Source organism: Dermacentor andersoni, chromosome 1, assembly GCF_023375885.2.
Source record: "Dermacentor andersoni chromosome 1, qqDerAnde1_hic_scaffold, whole genome shotgun sequence".
NCBI lineage: Eukaryota > Metazoa > Arthropoda > Arachnida > Ixodida > Ixodidae > Dermacentor > Dermacentor andersoni.
The window spans coordinates 195,592,866-195,615,036 of NC_092814.1; the positions used below are offsets into that span (position 1 = coordinate 195,592,866).

At 42.1% G+C, this 22,171-nt stretch overlaps 1 protein-coding gene across 1 annotated transcript in view; it reads left to right on the forward strand.

Annotated features, from left to right (window-relative positions):
- Nucleotides 1-4,570: 4,570 nt before the first annotated feature.
- Nucleotides 4,571-22,171, forward strand: part of LOC126547140 (uncharacterized) — a 56,717-nt gene continuing 39,116 nt past the window's right edge. Inside the window, exons 1-5 of the mRNA XM_050195017.3 lie at nt 4,571-6,350; nt 8,547-8,630; nt 12,898-13,083; nt 15,246-15,389; nt 18,636-18,747. Coding sequence (XP_050050974.1) covers nt 5,147-6,350; nt 8,547-8,630; nt 12,898-13,083; nt 15,246-15,389; nt 18,636-18,747 — 1,730 coding nt within the window. The 5' untranslated portion in view covers nt 4,571-5,146. The remainder of the gene's footprint in view (nt 6,351-8,546; nt 8,631-12,897; nt 13,084-15,245; nt 15,390-18,635; nt 18,748-22,171) is intronic.

Sequence of the window (22,171 nt, forward strand, 5' to 3'; positions counted from 1 at the left end):
TCTCCCCCTTCGCCCCTAGCCGTCGGCCGGAATACCTTGAGACACAGCAGCAGCAAGGGCTTGACCGATGATGTCCTGCTGGATGTTGGGTTCTGGGCTGCGGAGCAAAGCCTCCCAGCATTCTAGAGTGCGCGAGCTATCATGCTTAGACGGACATGTCCACACCATGTGAACCAGATTTGCTGCCTCATCACAGAATTTGCACTTTGACCTGAATACTCCTGGACGCCACTTGCTGTAGAGTACGGGGTTTGGAAAAACCCCCGTCTGTAATTTTCTCCACATAACCTCATCTTTCTTACTGAGCCTTCTGTCCGCTCCCAGGTAAATTTGTCGATTTAGTCTGTAGTGTGCTGTGATTTCCTGGTATGGGCGCATATCCTCTCTTCTGTTTATAGTTTCGGTGGTTTGGGAGCTTCCGGCGGTCGACCTCAGGCGGCCGAATGAGCCTCCTCGTTCCCTCTAAGTCCCCGGTGAGCTGGTGCCCAAACGAGCAGAACAAGCTGCCTGGGTCCTCCTTCCCTGTTTAATATACGGATGGCAGTCTCCGTCACCCTCCCCGATTCGTAATTTCTCACAGCGTTTTTGGAGTCACTGATGACCACATTTACCCCCCTTTGGCTGAGGGCCAAGGCTATGGCTACTTCCTCAGCTTCAACCGTCTCGACACCACTGACTGTGCAGCACGCCACCGGTGTTCCATCTTCCCTAACCGCCACGGCCGCGTGTGCCGCTTTGCTGTCATATTCTGCAGCGTCCGTATATAGGACGTCCTGTCGACTAGTGTATCTAGCTTGTAATGCCTCTGCCCTGTCTTTACGTCTGCCGTCGTGAAAGGCAGGGTTCATGTTTCTGGGTAGCGGAGGTATTTTTGTCTTGTCCCTGATCTGTCTGGGTATGTCTCTTGAGCGCACTTGCTCATGTTTCTGCTCGTAGCCTAATTTCTCTAAAATTTTCCTCCCTGTTTTAGATCCAAGTAGCCTTTGATACTGCGCGGTAACGGCAGCCTCAATCAGTTCCTCGAGAGTGTTCGACACACCTAGCTTCATAAGTTTGTCGGTGGGCGTGTTCAGGGGGAGTCTGAGCGCGACCTTGACACTTTTCCTAATAATGATTTCGAGCTTGTTCCGTTCTACAGAACTGAGCTTGAGGTAGGGTCCGAGCGCAACCTTGACACTTTTCCTAATAATGATTTCGAGCTTGTTCCGTTCTACAGAACTGAGCTTGAGGTAGGGTGCCATGTACACTATCCTACTGGAAAACAATTTTTCGTCACCAATGTTCAGTAAATCGCCAAACCGCGATCGTATGATGCAGTAAATTTTTTTCCCGGGTCGTCGTGCACGCCGCACTCGCTGCTATTGTCGCCAAACCTATTGCGATAAGCATATTCACCTATCTACATGTTCAACAGCGCGCGGGACCTTCAGCTAGGCCAGAGCAATACAACACGTAGGTCAATGTGTCATCCACAGCGTTAAGACACTGTTGCCACACTTGAAGCAAGACGCCCCAGCTAGGCTGCATTTTTCTTTGTTTTGAGAATTTCTTTCTACAAGGGGTGGTGGTTTTAATTTGGCAAAAAATAGATGGGGAAGTATGAAAAAAAAATGGATAGTGAAAGGTGAGACACAAAGATAATTCTGGCTGTTCATTGCCTGAAGAAAAAAAAAAATAAGAGTGCACGAGTTTAGGAATTCGTGCCTTATCTATGACAAGGATGGCAGTTAAGCTCTTTATGGAAAGTTGTTACTTAAACATCCTCTTTTTTTCAATGTAAACGTGCTTAATGTTCTCATCTTTGCATACAGGCAAATATTTCGCTCAAGTTGACTCAACAAAGTACAATACCCATCACAGCACAAATATGCCATCACAGCTTTTCTGATTTTCTTGCATAATAAGGTTTCCACAGAAGGCAATAATGCCATGGAATGTGCTCAACTGGGGCATTAATGCTTATAAAATACTGTGCTCTTATATACATTGTGCGAGTAAAATCTTAAGTGTACTTACCAATTTATGCTACAGATTTTACTCTGAAGAATAAAAAAATATAACTGTGCCAAATGTATCGTGCAGCGTACACAAAGGCTCTACTAATGGAAATATGTAACCTGCCTAGGCATGTTGAATCGCTTCCTGCCTTTCACAGGCCAACAAATCTGTGAAGAAAAAGTACAGCAGAAACTCCAAGAGTGCACAAGCATGGGTAGACAGTGTTACTTATCGCACCGACTGTATGGGTTTGGATTTCCTTTATTTTGCTTTTTTCTTGGATGAAATTTTGTATGTAATTTTTTAATTTTATTATTCATTATTATTTTTTATTGCTTTAGTGTTTCTTAAATATTTTTGTTAACCTTAAGTACAGTTATAATTACCTTGATTACTCTTAATTATTTACCGCAGTTAATTACCCTTGGTTTAAGCATAACTCAGTACTCATAACTAGTCATAACACATCGTCATATATATCCTCATAGGACCCCATGTATTCCTATGGAGCGCATCATCACGCGTTAGACTTGCCTATATGTTTGCATAGTTAAGCCTGCTTCAGCTTAGCTGTAGGTCGGCCCAGTATTGCACTACACTCTAAAAACTGTTGCACCCTTTGGGGTGTATATTTGCCACACAACAGTAATCATCATTTGTCTTGCCCGCATTTCCTTTCTTTACCGCTACTAGCCCGGTACTTCCAAGTCGCAAACGGCATGCACATTATTAGCATGTCAGAGCATTCTCAACAGGAAAGTAACGAGCGCAGCATTTTCAAGAAAGGAAACGCAAAAGAGAGAGATATGACGATTATTAATTGTTGCGTGGCAAATATACAGCCCAAAGGGTGCGACTGTTTTTAGAGTGTACCACCGGGATTGGACCACACCCCATGTTTTCCTATCGAGTGCATCGTTGTCAAAACGAGGGGTCAATAGTTATTTGCAACAATTCTATTTAAGGCAGGAACGTGAAGGTTTCGCCACACATGCACGTAACACATGCACCTATGTTCACCGAACTTGAAGTTGGCGGTGAAGTTGTTTTAGCACTCTGGGTACTTAACTAACTTTCTACAAAGCCTATGTTTAGCTTACACATATTAAACGGTTACTGTGATGTGCTTCCTAGTACTAAAATGAAATATAAACACCTAGAGTATAGTTCAGCAAGGAAAGAAGAAAATTTAAGTACAGTTCACGCATAACACATAAAAATTGAGAGAGGTTGAGTATTCAGCAATGAACTATTTTAAAGGCACACATATAACCTGAAAATTAGGTGTATGTCACCCACAGAGTGGCCACATTCTCATCGAAGGAAATGAATTTTAAAAGCTTAATTGACTGGCCAAAAACGAGGGTTTACCGTAATATCCAAGAGATAGCCCACCCAAAATCGAGAGAAAATCATGTGAAAATATGAGGTGGACTAACTTTCAGTGTACCTACAGGAACTAGCTAGCATATATTATATTATAAAACTAGAAAATCTTGCCAAAGCAAGGGTGGGTTATCTTTTGGGGGTGGGACATCTCTTGGGATTTTACGGTACCGATTTTCAATCACCCCTTAAGTACACACACTATTCAACATTCACGTACCTATCACCCCTAGCATTCCCTACATTTCGTCAAAATACATATTTGTAAGTGATCTAGTTTTTTTTCAGAAATCCGTGAGAACATCTAGACTAATGACTTTCTTTTCAAGCCCCACTAACAGCTTCACTGTAAAATTAGTAGCGTCATAAGAAAACAAAGATCCGGTTATTCGAATATCCGAATAATATTAACTGGATAAGAAGTAGCCTAACCGGTTACTCCGGCTATACGGTTTTCAAGCTCGAATAACCGGTGGATCGAATATCCGGATACCCGGTTTTGCCGCGAAACAGGTTTCACGTTGCTGCACTAGTACAAACATATCCACAGAGTTTCATACTATATGAAACCCTATTAAGCGCCTGCTTGGTCTGAACCGGTTCTGTAGTTTTTCCGTGCATCATTTTAAAGCGAACGAACAAGTGGAGAGATGGGTGCGGCGACGATGGCTACGAGACAACGTCAGAGTAGCGCGCGTCGTCTGGTCAGCTAGATTTGTCCGATGCGGCTGCTGTAAATCGCACCCACGCATCACCCACGCGCTGACTCTCGCGATACAGTGTACTATCTACTCGCGATCCGATCTCCAGATTAGCGAGGCAGTCGCGGCACACTTCGCTCCGAAATGAAAACACACATACAGCTACGCTCAGATTTCGCATAAGGGAGTATCGTAATCGTCGGTGAATTTTTTCTCCGTTCACTTCGACAGTTCTCATTTTGTGGCTTGCATCGCCATTCTATATAACATCGATGTTACTGTAATATTAGGTCATGCGGCATATAGATGCGGTTACATGAGGGTGACAAAGCAGCGACGCCATGCAGAGGACGCGCTTGAAAACCTTGAAAACACGCGCGCGGCGGGCGGGCAGGCATACTGACCTCCTCGGGTTCATTTCAGGGTGCTTTCAAAAGTTTCAAAATTGATGAACATATTTATTTTTTAAGGTTGATTTTTTAAGGTTGATTTTTTAAAAGTGAAATGCATATCTGATTTTTAATATAACAAGTTACAGATACTTTCGCCTGCTTTCGCTTTCTTTTTTGTCCACATGAAGCAGGCAGGTTGGGCAGGTCAGGTGGTCGGAAGGCTGGAGCGGCGGGAACATAATCAAAGACACTAGAGACAAAGCCAAACAAAGCGCGCATCAGCGGAAGCTATGCCAAGGTGTTCTGTGGCCATGCTATTGCGCTACCGCGCCGGGTACAGTCACTGTACGCCGGGTGCGCTGGCACGCTTGCATGACGGGCAATGTGCTAACAGGGAGAGCGGCAGAGGCACGCACTGAGTAACTAATTTTCACCCGACGTGAGTTTATTCGTGATATTCGTGAAATTTTAGTGATTTTACTTTGGTAGAACTTTTGGAACTGGGGCTTTAATTGTCAGCATTGTTTTTCTGCGCCCTTTTTGTGCGATTGGTTACTGCAGTTACGCATGTTTCCGTGCTGAAAAGACGGGGACCGGGAGTACTAGCATTTTGCGTGACACTGCTAGTTGCGCACACGCTCGGTTCATTCGTTTCACTTAGTGTTTTTCATGGAGGGCCTTAGAGCCCCACGTTCACACTCGGATACCTGTTGCATGCAGAGTGCACCTGTGCATGCGAACTCCAGATGTAACTCGGGAACTTCATCCGTCCAAGAATCGGATAAGTGCAGGCCTGAAACTTGGCAGCAGTCGTCTGGCAGCTGTAATGGCAGGCATGTGTCGTTCGCGAAAGAGCCGATCTTGGAACCAAATGCGCATTGTCGCCGAACATCGCATTCTATTGACGATCTCGGCGATCTCCAAACAGCGCGCGAAGCCGAAAAGAAAAGCCTCTTGCAGCAGCAGCAGCCCCGTCAGAAGTTTGAAACAGTCGCCGATATGACTAATCGGTTTGTCCAGTACTTCACAACACTGCATTTGGAACGCGAGTGCACAGCCGGTGTGTACATATGCACTGTTTGCCTGTCAGCCCAAAGAACTCTTGCCCGAATCCGGGAGGCGGTCAGGAAGGATCCACAAGGTCGTCGTGTAGCTCTGAACAATGGCAAGTTCATGAAACTTTTGGTGAAACTCTGTAAACTCGAATCGCCTGGGCCACCGAGTATCTGCACCGTCACTGACATAAAAATGACAAACTTCTATGAAACGCAGGCATACCGTAAGCTTGCGGGCACAGTAAGCATATTGGAAGATGAGCAGAGTGAGGAGCTGTGGAAATGTATCCTTGGCAAGGCAGTGAAGGGTATTAGACCACTTACTTACACTATCAGTTTCCAAAGTGCCCGTATACCTGGTGGTAGCTCTTGCATGTGGGACAAGGACTGTTACCAGGAACCACCACAAGGTATGCTCATAGGCCAACCCAAAGCTGTGCGTAAGGTGAATCCGTTCCCTGTGTCCGACCTTAAGACTTTAGATGTGATTCGGTGTGTAGATGCTCGGCGTTTAATTGTCTACCGTAGTGCCAATGGCAAAGCAAGTGTAGACACCTTGAACTTGTTGCTGGCCGAGTTTCACCAAGACTTGACTAGCGCACCTCGAGAAGATCCTCCAAACGTTGGGGACATTGTCGGCCTGTTTGCATCCAGTGATCGTTTGCTGAGAATGCTTGTTGTCGAAGTGACTGAAGACATGGCTGTGGTATGGTCCATGGATGAAGGTCATTTTTGCAAGCTTCGTTGGAGCAGCCTGATTGATGTGTTGCCGTCATTCAGATGCTTGCCACCAGCAGTTGGCCTGGGTGTCCTCCCAGGTAAGCCAAATTTTTTCATGTATGTATGGTTTTTGATGCATTTGATTTCTTGCAGTCTGAAAGCATAGATACAAAGCCAAATGGCTTAAAGTTGAATGACCCTAGCTTGTGAACAGCAAGTGGCATTTACAATGATCAAACAAATGGTAAGCCGGTTTCTGCTTACTGTCACTTGATCAGAAATATGTGCATTGGACTTGGTAAAATCACATTCGTCGTGCCCCAGATTAATTCTGCACACCGGCCTGCACCAGCTAAGATTCAAGCATGTGTTCTTGGATGTTGTTTGGTATTGTTGCTGTCATTATTGATGGCCCTTGCAATTATCACTTTGTTTTACTTATATTGAACATAAAGAATATTTATGTGCTTGTAAATTTTGTACACGTGCAACCTTTTTTAGGTTTCAAGCAAGCACCAGTGTGCTGTAATTTTCCACTGTAAATGGTGTACCAAAGGCAAACTTTACGTCTAGCTAGGCTATAGATTACCACTCCCGCATTGTGTGCACAATTGCGCACGTTAAGATAGGGCATTGAAAGCAAAAGCACTAAGCAAAATAATATTTCACATACGTTGCATACATCTTGAAACACTTCTGCTTGGACCGGTGCAGAAAATATGGGTAAATTATAAAACAGTAATCTATAATACACGTGGACGTGACGGGTACACAGGACTGGCACTGCTCTTTTATCCTTCTTCATTATGAACCAACTCATCCAAGAAAATGTTTTACTAACCTATGTGTAACGTGTTTTAGTAACATGAGTTGCAAGGTAGACTGCTGGATGTTTGCTCTTGGATGGATGGATGGAATAACTTTACTGAAAGGTCCTGTGAGCTACGGGGCACAAGGTCCCATAGAGCGGGCTACTCCCACGTTGGGACCGGGAGTTGCAACTTCCTGGCCGCATCGTGGGCTCGCTGGACGGCCCAGAGCTGCTTCGCCAGGTCCGTGCTGCGTAATGCTTCTTGTAGCCTGGCGGAGTCTTGATTCTCGTTTGCATGGGTCCGACCACATGGCTAGAGCAAGTGATATACATCTAGTGTGCTATGGCAATTTTCGCAATATGATGTTGCGTATAGGTCAGGCATGCAGTGATGTAGTCTGTCCTATGTGGGGTACGTGTTGGTTTGAACCATTCTGAACGTGAGGGCTTGAAGCCTGGTGAGCTTATTATGAGGCGTGCTGGTGTCAGTATGTTGTCATGTAGCAGGTTCACTTCTTTCATCATTTTTTTAATGTTCTAAATCAGAAATATTTTTCAAATGGCAGGATAAGTGCTTTACAAGTTTGCCAGACATGAAATAGTTAAATGTTTTCATATCTGATATTACAAGAGAGAGTTCTTGCATGGAATCCACATTCTGTCACCTTGACAAAACTCACTGAAGCTTAATCAGTTGCAGTATTACACGCTTTACGTGATTCTGAAGACACAGTACATTACTTTTTCTGTGTAATGTGTATACACTATACAAGAAAACGGCTGAGTAGCTTGATGTTACCTGATTTCCTAGAGTGCGACCATTGGCAACAGGGAGCAATGAAAAAATGGTGTAAAATGCAAATATGTATGCGCACATAAAATGCACATATATAGGAAGATTATATCCTACTGCACATTATGAAAAATAACTGAAAGTATAGTTAAACACAGTAAAGTCATGTAATAGTAATTGAAGACACATTAAGAAAAAAAAGTATGTAAATAAGAGCACATGAAAGATGCAAGAATCATAAAAATAAATTTTTGCCGGACAAAGTTCATTGGTGTCTGAAGGGATTATGCCCCTGAAAATATATTTGTTAGGTAGGTAACTAGTCGCAGCGGAAATTGTAGGTGTAGGTGGAAACTGTAGGTGGTATTCTAACGTGGCTTTATTGTGTACGGTAGTGTTGCCAGACTAGTTGCAATGCACCAACTTATAAAGATGGGATAATGCGGCATTTCCTGTGAATGTTTTGGCTCTATGCGAGTATTGAGGATGCCTAACTACAGCATCAATTATTTGCAAAAAAAAAAAAAAAAAACATCTACATTCTAGCAAGATTTAGCACATTCAATCAAGCCGTGTTCTTGCAGTTGCTCCTTGATGAAATTGTGGCATTACTTTTGGCTCCATTCCTATCTTGAGATAGGAGCGGAGTTTTTGTAATCCTGTGTTCAACCCACGTCATTGCCTTTGCAGGTGTGCATGCAGTACCATCCCTGAAACTTTTGAGAGAATGTGTGAGGACTTTTCAGACTGTGACAGACCACAGTGGCCAGGAAGGTGAGTCGGAGCTGCTGCACAGAGGTACTTTCATGTGTCCGTAATCAGCCATTAAATGATGCCTCCTGTATCATTCATCCTACACAGGATGACATTGCTTTTTTTGGGGGGGGGGGCAAAGTGGCATTGTTGCGCTATTATTTAGGTAGCTTTGTATTATGAAATTATTCATTTGCGTGCATCTGTTTTAACACATTCATGGTAAAATGATACTGTGATCACTGATTGTTCATCTTCAAGAAAAAGAAAGAGTGGAAAATTGAGATTTTCTTTTGATTTATTAATACAAATAATTTTGAAGATGTATTGAGGTATGTGGCTAATCGCATATTTATAACTCGTTGTCTTAACCCTTTCCATGCATATGAACACATTAGTCTTACTCCATTACAATGTTTTTTCGCAAAGGGTGCCAAGGACGAATCTGGCTTGTCCATTTGTTTGGGTGCTCTTTTAAGTGCTGGTGACAATTCATAATAACTATTTTAAAGTGCCAACAACCACACAGCACACAAGAGAGGACCATGGGACAGAGGGCCACTCACAACTGCTTTATTTTACAGAAAACATGGACATATATACCCTCAGTCAGTGCTTGTGCAACAAACACATTCAAGCATCTAATGCGGTATGATAAGGATCGCTTAAAAATCTTCTTCCCGGCCTTGTGCAATCATATGGAAGTTCCACTAACGCACAAGCTACCTTTCTTGCTGATATAGAACGCTTCCATCATATCCCTGGCTTTCGTATCTTTACTTCTGGCAAGAATCTGCGTGTAAGAAAAGCAAGGCCCACAAGATCGAGAGGGGCAGTTTCTAATACGCTTAAGTAAATTTGGGCCCTCTTTATTTACTCAACATTTCGTTCGTGTTGCCTGATCTGCTCATTTGCACAGCGTTGGTTTGTCCTATATAGGAAAGACTGCAGGAGAGGGGAATTTCATAAACTACCCCTTCGGCACATTTCATGAATGGTCACGCATGTTTAGTTCTGCAGCCTCTTTTTCTTTTTCCTTTCCTTTTCCTATCCAAGAGCAAAGGCCTCCCAGCTTCTTAGGGGTTGAAAAGACGAGCGGAACACCATGCCTGCTCGCAGCCTTCTTCAAATTGTGGGCCAACTTGTGCACATATGGCAGAATCACCAGTCTCACCTCTTCTCGAGAGACCTTTGCCCCTGTTCTCACTGTTCTCTTCATTTCTTTTTGCAAAAAATGAAGAAAAAGGCAGTCCTGTTGCTGTATTCATTGCAAAAGCGTGGGTTTCAGTTGATTGAATCATCAAGCTCCGGTGATTTGCTTCTGCATGAAAGAATTAACAGTGATGGCAGTGTTTTCAATGCAATGGACAAGTCCAGCAACTCGGACGTCGGTGACAATGGTAGTTTTTGTATTTGTTTGATATTTTATTTTGTTATTTGGTATTTTCATGCACTTGTGAGTTTACTACCCACATGTTACATGTACTTCGAATCTGCAAAGAATTCACTATCCTGATGGACAGTAGAAAAATGCCATTTCCTGAATAAAAAGAAAATTTTTTTACAGGTATTTAAAAAGTGAATACTTTTAATTGCACTATAACGACAGCTGGCAGAAGTCATGTGTAGTAAGATAATTCTGTTCCAGACTTGCAAAGTACTACAATAGCTTTATACAATTTATTAATGCTCCACAATACTGTCCATTAAAATTTTTTTTATTTTCCATTTGTAATGGCCACATAGTGATGATTTGTTGATTCCACTGTACTTAGCAGATTCCACTGTGTCCATAATTCTAGCGTGCTGTCTATGTTCTTGTAGTGAAAGAAAGGATGAGGAGGAGTAAAGGTATTGTAAATTCCTTATCTAGTTCAAGTGTTCTGTGAGATGTGAGATTTCAGCAGTTGGATGTTTTAAAATTAGGGGGACACAAGACACCTTGTGTAAGTGAAGGGAACCTTAGCATACACAAGACACACTGTAGGCTGTACTGTACGGGCAATATGCAGCGCCATTAGCATGATATAAATTTTGTCCTTTATTTCTAAATTTGAATACTTAAAGCTGTTCTATGTTTTCTATAAGCAAAAAAAAAATTATGCGAATAAAATAAACAGATGGCTTCAAGTGTGGGCCACCATGCAGCCAGTCAGCAGTGTGTCCCAGCTAACGTTAGCCAAGCTGTTAAAAAATACTTGTACAATATACGTTTGAGTCCTACAGGGTTCATTCATGAGTCTTTTGTTACCAGGATAATTTTTGTGTGCTAAACCATCTGGCTAATTAGAGAATAATAAATAATACACTTTCTAATTTTTTTAATTAAGGGCGTGACTTCCAAGGAAAGCTGTTATTGCATCCTAAAACATCTGGTTCAGTTCTTTTCACTGCACCATGTCCTCCAGGATTATTTTTTCCACTCTTTACTCGGACAGCACAAAATACGAAAAGGGCCGCATGATTATGTGCTTGTGCGCTGCATTGCCAGTGGCCCTAAAACCAGTTTGATGTTACCAGACTTGTATGTAACGAATAATGTGTAGTTAATTACTTGGAATCGGTTACATTTTTCTGGTAATATTATAATTTATGAATACTTTGTTTACTTGTTAATGCTCACTGTTAATTACTTTTTTCGGTTATTAATTACATGTAACCAGTTACATTTTTGGCAAAACAAGTTCTGACAGGTGATGCAGCTGTGAGTACTTAAATTTGGTGAGAAGTACAGAGTTCAAAAGGGTAAGAACAAGTAAATAGGTCACCTCCTATCCACAAACGGCGTCCTGCAGCTACACTTCGATCATCTGAACATGGCAAGCTTGCAGATTTCCACACTTCTCTTGAAAGTCTGATCTGGAAGTGCTATAGCCAGCCTTCACAGACAGTAAGAGGTGCTGTTTAATTCTTTTTCGCTTAATACAGTCTATGAATTCTCTGATATAGACAGCACTTTTTTGCCGTTAAATGCATATGCTTCTATCTGTGTGATATGATACTCGTATACACCTACTTTTGGGATTGTAATGCACAAACACCATTTTTAAAGCATAATTGTGTTCAGCTTGATATTAAGCGACACAAATTTAGCCACCTTTTCAAGGAACGTGAACATTTGCAGGCGTCTGTTACAATTAGTCATTTATGTCTAAATGGCTAACGAGTAAAGGGCACTTAGAGGAGATCCACCTGATGTTTGCCGACAAATTGAAACTGCGCTATTTCGGTATACCGGTAGTTCATATTGCACGGCTGCACTATAAGCGGTTTGTGTCTACATGCAGTCCTGTGGGAGGGTAAATGGGAGTCAGAAAAGGCCGCCCTATAGCTGGTTCTACACTATAAGAGCTGCATTATAAGTGGTCTAAGCTGTACTTTTTTTTTTTCTGAAATTCTGGAAGGAACTAACTCCACTCATTGCCTCACTTGGCAACTACCTGGATGTGGCAAGGTGTTGGTATTGGTCTTGGCCTCCACTGATTGCTCGCTTTGTGTGTTTGGTGTGTTTGGCGTGAGTCTACGCAATGACCGGGTAGTTGCCAAGTCAGGCAGTGAGTGAAGTTAGCTAATTCAAAACGCTTTTGGGGGAACTGGTGTTGCCACGTTTAGGCACTTAATCACGCGGCAGTTTTCATATTTCACATACTGCAAGTAAAGTGCAGAAAAAAATAATTACACAGGATGCGTCTCACTGAAAATGACTCAATGAGACGTTTTAGGATGCAGTGACAGCTTTCTTATGTCATGGGAAGTCATGCCTTTAATTCAAAAATTACAAAGCTGAATAAATAATCTTCTTTAATTAACCAAGTAATTAGTGCTCAATATTTATCATGGTTGTGAAAGAGGACTGACTGAACATTGTAGGGTCTTATAACTGTACATTAGATTTTTTTAACAACTTGGCTAACATTAGCTAGGACACCCTGTTTAAATAACTGGTTTAATCTGTATTTAACCCTTTCAATACTGACAGAACATCAGAAAAAGCCGTAAAATATCTGAACTGCCCTTTGTAAGGGCACTTTGTTGCAAGTTATTCCAGCTTGCAGCAACAAAACAAGACTATTAATTAAAATTCCATCCAGAAGCTGGGCTTATCTCCTGCCCTTAATGCCTTATGTTAGCTTTTATGTTGGTATCTAAGACTGAGCTCAGTATCCTGGAAACGTTATGAGATCAGAAGCAGTGTTGCATGAGGACCATTCTGTGGTGCACATGTAATTTTTCTGCATGTTACTTATTGTTACTGTCTGAAGCATAATAAGCTGATGTTCTCTTGAAGCATCCTTCCATGTTGCCATGGTGACAAGGATGAAGGACTATGGGGTGATTGAAGTTCTCTCAGGCCTTCTCCACTGCCCAGACTATGACACAAGGATGGCCACTGCAACTTTTCTCACTCGGCTGTGCTGCCGGCAGATGGGACGCCAGGCTGTTTCAAAGGCAGGCTGTGTAGACAAAGTGCTAGGTGGGCGAAGCTTGTTTTGGTAGTCTTTAGGTGGTGGCAGAATGCTGTAGGGAAAGCATGTTGTTTGGTTAAGAACAGGGGTCTGAATTCACTAAGGTTTTCGCTTGTGCTGTTTGTCATTAGTCGACTGCCTTTCCTAATATTATGTCCGACATCACGACTGGCTAGCATCTGCTCTTATGAACCATTCTAGCGTAAATGATTTTTGAAATACGAGCCATGGGTTCTCAAACTTATAGCTGACCTCTTGATTTGTTTTAGGGCTTCCAAAGATTCCTGTGAAATACTAAATTTTCTTTTTCTAAGCAAAGCGTACACTGAGAAACAGACATCAGGCTATTACCATAAAAACAAAAACATGTTAAATTTATAATTGCCACAATTATTAATTATGTGCTTGAAATGTCACCCGTAGTGTGCTGTCAATTATAGAAGTGATGTGGCATGCTAGAAACAACAGCTTGAGGATGAGTTCAGTTGATGGTAGTACAAGTTGCACCCCTTTTCAACAGGGACCCTCTTTCACATTTAAGTTTTATATGGGTTAATGGGGAAAATGTAGCCTTATACATATAGATTGTTGACGAAGCTTTGTCAGCAATCTCTTTCACTTTTATGACATATGATGCTGACCAGTGATGAATCTCTAAAGCAGTCCTTGAATACCACTGAACTCTTTTAAGGACCCCTAGCAGCCTGCAGACAACGTTTCAAAAACCTCTAATTAAGTAACCTAATAACAGGTGTGAATTCAGCTCCTCTCCTCAACGGGCTGGCCTATTGCCATAATTGTCTGCATAGTGTTTTATATTTTGTAATTTTTTAAAATTTTGTGATCCTCCCACTTCTACCTTTTGCACATTTTCTTGCTGAACACCGTCATAAGTTTGCTCACTCACAAGAATAAACAAGAACGTTGCTACATATGGTAATGGGCATATTTTTTACAAGTACCATTTTTTTGTGTGGACTGTCTAGTACTGCATATATGAATTAGTAGCTATTCTGCTGTATGGCATGTTTGAGACGGCTGTACCAGATATGTTTCATATCACACAGCCTTATGTTCATGAATATAGGTAACATGGCTACCAAGTTATGCGGGAGCCGTCTTTGTGAGTTCTTGTGATTAAAAATAATACATTACTAATGTTGTTAAGAGAGACCACAACCAAGTACTTGGAAAAGAAAAGTCAAGGTGTGTATGCTAGTAATATGGGTGCTCCTAATCTGTCCATCCATTCATTCTACCCATCATATCTGCTGATGAACTCATCCTCATAGCCTGTGAGCAGCGCCCATGTAGTGTGATCATTTTAGTTGGTGAAAATGCATTTTTTGAGTCACTGTTGCGCTATTTATGCGCTAATATGTAATTTTTGCATTGTATTCTAGCCACTTTTGACAGGTTTATGACATTTCGCTGTTAGTGCCACACTTCTCTATGTTAGTGCCACACTTCTCACTACTTTTATGAATTCAGAGTGGAATTGTAGTTTGAAGCTTAGTTTTGCATGTGCTGTTGCCTCCTTGACTTATTTTGTCATTTCACTTTAGTTGTGTCATGGTTTGTGTTGTCTTCAGGAATTAGGTGCTATGGTATAAACATCTGCTCTTACAACTTAAAAATAGATATTTCAGCCTCTTGAGTCTGAATGCTTATGTTTGATAGCACACCTCTTGTACCTTCCTGTAATACACTCCCTACAATAAGCCCTCTAAACAATATCCTCAGTGTTAGATAACAGACAGACCAAGTGAAAGCAATAAATGCAGTTGGGGACAACTTAAAGCATATAAAGCATCTGTAAGTCATTAGCAATGCTCCCCATAAAATTAATCCCACATGTTGGGGAATCTGCATAACTTTTTTTGCATGGAAATTACTGCAGTAGCAAACAACATTTAATAATAGTCCTGAGGCAGTGCCATGGCAGGGCATATACATTGGACATAAGCAACGATTACACAGATAGAAGAATCTTGTGATAAGCCGTGTACATATAGCAACTAGTTTCAGTGCAGTAAGGAGCACACCTCAGGGTTAGTATAAATGTATTCAAGATGCAGAGAAAAAAAAATTGGGAAGAAGGTTTCTTTAGAATGGCTGCTGAACATTTTAAGAATCTGGTTGTGTGATATTTCTGCTGTTGTTCTTTAAGGGCGCCTGAGGAAGCTGGTGGCTATACAACGACAACAAAGCAGCTATCATATGAGAACTGAGGAAAAGCTTATTTTGGTGAACCTTTTGCAGTCCATGTTCTTCCGCAATGAGGAGCTTTGCCTTGACTATGCCGACTCGGACCGTAAGCATTCAATTTTTTAAATGAAAATGTCGTTTCTATTTTGTCTTTAGGTACAGGTGCAGTTTAAGTATTTAAAAAGCCTATACGACACTATTGTAACCATGTTTAGTAAGTCTTCAAGTAACGTTCCTCACATGAATGAAAGATTTAGTAAACTTGAATTGAAAATTGAAAGATTTAGTTGAGGCATAGAGGTTTTCTGTGTTGAGGACCTTGACTGCTGTGAGAGCTTCAAAATGCTGATGCAATAATCAGATGTGAACATGGTAAAAGTTCAAACAGGGGAGCAAGAAATGAAACAGGCTTTATACTGTGTACCAATCCTCACATTGTGCCAGATGTAGAGGCATTAGGTTGAGTAAAGTGCAATAATCATAGTTCAAGGTTTGACTTTATCTGTAGAGGGAGGAAACGGAGAGTGATTAAGGCTGTTTGGTAACAAATATGAGGCTTTGAAAACAGGAGGACGAGGGTAGGATAGAAGAAAGCTGTGAGAACTAACCAGTATAATTGTGGAGGCCACAATTGAAGTCGAGAGGGTCAGATTTAAGTCAGGAAATTAGCTAACTCTTCCAAGTTACAGAGGACTGAATAAATAAATGCCATTATGGGAGAGTATCAAGTTCTTGAGATCAGGCTGAATGGTTGGAAGTGTCCAAGTTTGAGTGAAAAGTGATATTCAAAATTGTAGAGTTGGAACAAGTGAAGAAGCAGTAAAAAACAGAGGAAGCATTAAAGCAGTAAGAAAAGGGACTAAGGCCTAGCAGGAACAAGTTGTATGCTATTAGTCGAACACAGCCTTTTTGTCTCATTCATCTGAACTTGCAGAAGTGTCAGAAGATGACTGTTTGTTGCTGGCCGCCTCCCACAGTGCTTCGTCTTTGGTCCCATCACATGGCTTCTGTATAAAACAGCTAATGATGTCTTACATGGGTTGCACACTGAAAGTTTTTCTGCCTGCCAATATTGCACGCTTGATTCAGAAACGCCTAACTGGTGCTGAGTGGCCATTTTGCTGTTCACTTTGGCAAAGGCCACAACTTTTATTTTGAACGCCGCTGAAATCTGTAGTGTGCCACTACTCATCACTCACTCAAAAAAAAAAAAAAAGTCGCACACAAGTTTGATCGGATGATTGCACGCAAGAGGTCATAGTGACTAGAAAAAAATAAAATACCAGCAATCGCATTTCGATATGGATACGACTTTGGCTATGCATTCGCCAACATGCATGCTGTAGGTTGCCGGATGATGACTGACATTGTAATGAAGACCGCTACATAAGATGAGGGGTGACTTTAGCTCGCTGTTTTAGGAAAATGTCTTGACTTTTATTCTGGTTTATACGGTATGTAGGTTTGAAGGGGCCTGCTTCTCTTGGGATGCAGAGGTGTGCCGTGTCTGTCCATAAATTTTGTGGAAAATGAATGCCTGCAAATTCAGCCTGTAAAATGCTATATGGTAAAATATTTTTCTCAAAACATATACATTCCCTTATTACTTAGTTATGGTAGATGCTGCATTATATACGGAACTGCAATCTTGTTATTTGGTGTCACCGTTAAGAATCCGTATTGATACGATCACGACTGGGCAAGGTGGGCCTTCACCGCAGGAATCGAGAGACAGTGACAAAGCTGGGCATCATGATGATAAAAACGAGAAGAAAAGTGTATTTACGTGACATGTACAAGATAGTGACATTATCAGAGTCTTGAGCTAAATTTATATATGTGGTTTCAGTAACTAATACTGTATTTGTTATTCAGAACAATAATCTATCAATTTAGCTCAAGCTATCAGTTTTTACCTTTAGTGTCTCTTTAATGCCACCATAGCTTTTAAAAAATGCTACTTGTAGTTTTGCATTAAAAAGAAATCCATTTGTATGACTTGCCAAGCACCCTTTGCAACTAAGCTTTGAAATGAACGAGAAGAAAAGGGGTTAACCGAGGGGCCTGATTTTTATTAGTCATATCATGAGAAGCCAACAAACACTGACACCAAGGACAACATAGGGAAAATTACTTGTGCTTAATAAATGGAATGAAGAAACGATAAATTAATGGAAATTAAAGTGGATGAAAAAACAACTTGCCGCCGGTGGGAACCGAACCCACAACCTTCGCATTTCGCGTGCGATGCTCTACCAATTGAGCTACCGCAGCACTGTTTCCCCATCCACTTTCTTGGGTATTTATGTGTACTAGTAGAACCCTGGGAGTGTTAGCCAGCGCCACCTCTCACAGACCTTGGCGGCGGACGTGGAACGTCCTTTTCGCCGCAGGCGTCGCGAGGACGTGATCTTTTTGGGTGAAGGCAACTGGTCAATAAACCCACTTATGCTACCTGAAGGCATCAATGTTGCCAGATTCGAGACCCTCATTATGTAATAAACGAGAAGAAAGGCGGTTAACCGAGGGGCCCGATTTTTATTAGTCATATCATGAGAAGCCAACAAACACTGACACCAAGGACTACATAGGGAAAACTAGTACTTGTGCTTAATAAATGGAATGAAGAAACGATAAATTAATGGAAATTAAAGTGGATGAAAAAGCAACTTGCCGCCGGTGGGAACCGAACCCACAACCTTCGCATTTCGCGAATGTTGTGGGTTCATAACGAGGGTCTCGAATCTGGCAACATTGATGCCTTCAGGTAGCATAAGTGGGTTTATTGACCAGTTGCCTTCACCCAAAAAGATAACGTTCTCGTGACCCCTGCGGCAAAAAGGACGTTCCACGTCCACCGCCAAGGTCTGTGAATGGTGGCGCTGGCTAACACTCCCAGGGTTCTACTAGTACACATAAATACCCAAGAAAGTGGATGGGGAAACAGCGCCGCGGTAGCTCAATTGGTAGAGCATCGCACGCGAAATGCGAAGGTTGTGGGTTTGGTTCCCGCCGGCGCAAGTTGTTTTTTCATCCACTTTAATTTCCATTAATTTATCGTTTCTTCATTCCATTTATTAAGCACAAGTAATTTTCCCTATGTTGTCTTTGGTGTCAGTGTTTGTTGGCTTCTCATGATATAACCTTTGAAATGGTAGTTTAGCGGCATTTTAAATGCCCTTTCAGCTGAGATATAACTTGTTCTAAGATTTACATAATTGTAAATCCTGTACGTTGATTGTGATGTGGAGTGGTATTGGACACCATCCTTCTGTTTTAGGTAATTGCAGTTGGACTACTGGGTCATTAACCATGATGTGATGTCAGAACTCTACTATTTTGTTTATTTTAGATATTATGATCCTCGGCAAGATTCATCAAAGTTCATCACCAACCTGCCAGCTCTACCAAGAAGTTGACTATTGTCTGCGCACATTGCTTGGTCCTGCCTATAATAGATGCAGGTTTGTGCTTTATGTATGTTTTAGCAAGCGAAGTCAACAAATACAGTTTTGAGGGCAACTATCTGACTTGTTTCCTTACTCTAGCTTCTTTTCTTTTGAGTGCTGACCAGTAAATATCTTGATTGCAAGTATGTGCATAAACAACATTATTGTGGGCCTAACCTCCAGGCAGTGCGTCCAAGTGCTTTCAAATAGAGCTACTATTTAAAAATATTTCATTGAAAATGAATTATTAAAAAAATATGTGTTTATTATCTGTTGCCCTTAGCTTCACCAATGCACATTACACCGATTTGAATTGTGCTGTAAGGCAAATCAGCCTATGATTCTGACTGGTTCACTTTGTAGACAACTGGGAAAGATAAGCTTATTAGTAATTACCTGTATCTCTTATTTGATGGGGTCCTCAGCCATTTCGATGAATTTTACTGTGACAGCAATTAAGTGCTCAAAACTTTGTCTTGCCTGTCCATTTGTTCCACTACACTGACGGCTACCATTTTCATCAGCGACATGATTTCTGCCATCATAAGGCTGTCCCACCACCATCTCCATAGGATGAAGAAAAAGGAAACTTTTTCCACAACTGCCATCATTGCAATTCTAACCCATATCACTGAAGCAATTTGCATTTACGAGTTACATGAGAAAGCACTGTGCTGATGCGCAAAAGTGCTGGGCAATTATTGCAAGGTCTTGTGCTCCACACAGACTGAGAGAGGTGGCATTTGTGCATGTTCGGAGGCAAGAACAAGCAACGCTATTCATTGATTCATTTTTATTTCGTTAAAAACCTTCGTGGTGGTATTAAATAAGGGGTCAGTTTATACAGAAGGTCTGATTGTCACAATGATTCAGTGTAAGTGCACACTTGTCACGCTTTGCGTGACGCTTGATTGGCAGGTGATATAGTAGCAACGTTATGTTAAAGGCCATTCTAGTCTTTGGCTGCTCTGTGGAAAAAAATGAAGTGGATAAAGTTTTAGTAAGGCCATGTGGGTGAGTAACTTGTAGTGCATAGCCAGCATGGTGAGATATGTGAGCTGCAGGGATAATGTAGGATGCACAGTTTAGTGGAGAGTGAAAGAACTTAGAGTTGCAGCGCTGCCACCGAAAAGACAAAGGTGATAAGTTACACTCGTGTGATGAATGGGTTCAGGACCACTACAGGAAGAAGCTAGAGGCAGCACGCACACATGATAGACTCTTCCTTTAAGGCATACTGAACATACATGGACATAACAAAACACACATGTGACAGTTCTTCACAGTACGCGGCAGAAAGGCGAGAAGTAACAAAGGGTAGCATGCGGCCGGCATGTCTGGAACGTCGTGGAACGGTTGTGTCGGACAGCAGGGGTTGTCTGGCCATGTAGAGCTTCGGTCTCAGTGGCTTTGCGGCACAGTTAACGAACTGCTACCTCTGCGTGCTCAGCTTTTAGACGTCGAGCTGTGCTCGTGAGTACTCAGCAGTCCACTGTGTCACATACAGCAGCTGGCAGGGTAACAGTGCATAAGCTGTCCCGAACGCTCATTGAGCAACAGACCAGCTGGTGCCGCTGCGCAAGCTCTCCTGGACCAGTTGTTGAGCCAAATAGAAGGCTGAGGTGGTTACTCAGCTGGCGAGAACTTTGCTTGCAACTCCCCCCCCCTTTTTTCTCTCTATCTCTCTATGAATAGTATAGATACAGTAAATCCCTGTTAAAGGGACACTAAAGGCAAATATTAAGTCAAGCTAAAGTGATAGATTAGTGCTTCAGAATCTCTAAGGTGTCAATATTATTGCGAACAGGGCCTTAATAATTGAGAAGCCGAGGTAAATGCAGGACATGATTAGAGACTCCCTCGCGAAATTCAAGTACTTGCCTGATAACGAAAGCACTCCTCAGTTAAATTCTGTCGCCAGTACTCAACCACTCTTTGCAAAAAACGTCATTGTATTCTATTAGAAGACGAAATATAATGCTACTTATCCAGTCCTATTTCATTTTTAGAAAAAAGAACTAATTGAAATTACCCTTGACAACGACGGGGGCGGTCGAAAGGTTTCGTTTTCCCTCAACTCTGCACCGCCCATGCTTTCGCGTTTCAGCAGTTTCATTATCGCATAGTGCTGCGCTGATTTTGCTGGCTCGCGAAACTCGCACAAACTGCAAGTAGCAGAGAATTGAACTTCCATGTTATGCCGCGGGATGTTCGAACTGTCTACGCCATTTGACCAAAAAGCAGCTGCAATGGCGAATCTACCGCTCTGTCTTGGCACTTTTGGCTCGGTGCCGCCGTTTGTTGGGCACCGTTTTACTCACCGATGGCAGCAAAGGGCAGTGATGGCATATGCAACGTCACCATTCCCCCTGTTGGGTGGCGGGAAATTTGAATTTCAAAAAAGGTATTCGGACCCTTCAGATGCAATTTTCTTGTAAACTAAGTCCTTTCTTGGCATGAAACAAGTGTTGCGAGGTTTCTGGAATGGTATTTAAACAGTCCACGTCGACTTATTATTTGCCTTTAGTGTCCCTTTAACTGGAAGCTGTAAGAACTGGAAAACATTTCAACATAAGCATAGTTTTGAAATAAGCGATATCATGAAAGTAGAATTTCACAGGCCACACATGCACCATATGGAGCCTTTCCAAAATACCACTAGTAATAAATTCGGTCACTTTCGTGTGCATTGGCATCAGAGACGTCAGCGTCTGTCAACGGCATTACTGGCGCTGTGCCAAGACAGCGTGCTTGGCAGAGCGTCAGGGCGATTGATCCTAATGCAATTTTTGAAGTCGCTCATCCGAGCATAACCATTTTAAGACACAAAAAGGTGACGCTGCTAGCATCGTAATTAATTTTGGACAGTTTAACTTCAAAAACCGAAACTACGGAAGAGTACAGTTGTCATGCCTTTAACAGATGCCCACGAGTGATGTGGCCTTTGTGCCTGAGCATCTAGCAAGCATAAAGCAAGCGTGTTTATCAAGCTGCAATCTCTCTGAAATGCTGTGGGCTCGCATGCTGGCTTCTTTTGGGTGCAGCATGTGGGCTGATTGTGTCTGCTCAAAAGGGCCAATCATCCTGGCTAAGGTGACGATTAATGCACAGTGGCCACATTGATATATCACTGGCAACGTCCTTAACGAGAGGGAAAAAAAAAAAAAAAAGACGAACTCCTAGCTTACTACTGCCGCGTCAGGCCACAACAAACAGGCAGTGAGCAGTTGAGCAAGTACGTGGGAATAGTGATAGATAGAAAGAAGGGGGAAGAATAAGCGGGGCAGCCCGGCACACTGCCTGGCTCAGCTGGCTTGGCTAGCGATTTCCAGATATCCAGAGTCCGGAACAAAATTTTTTTAGGTAGGAGGTGCAAAATACACAAGTTGAAACTGCAGCCAGAAAAAAAATATTTTAACTTGTCTGATATTTCAAGATG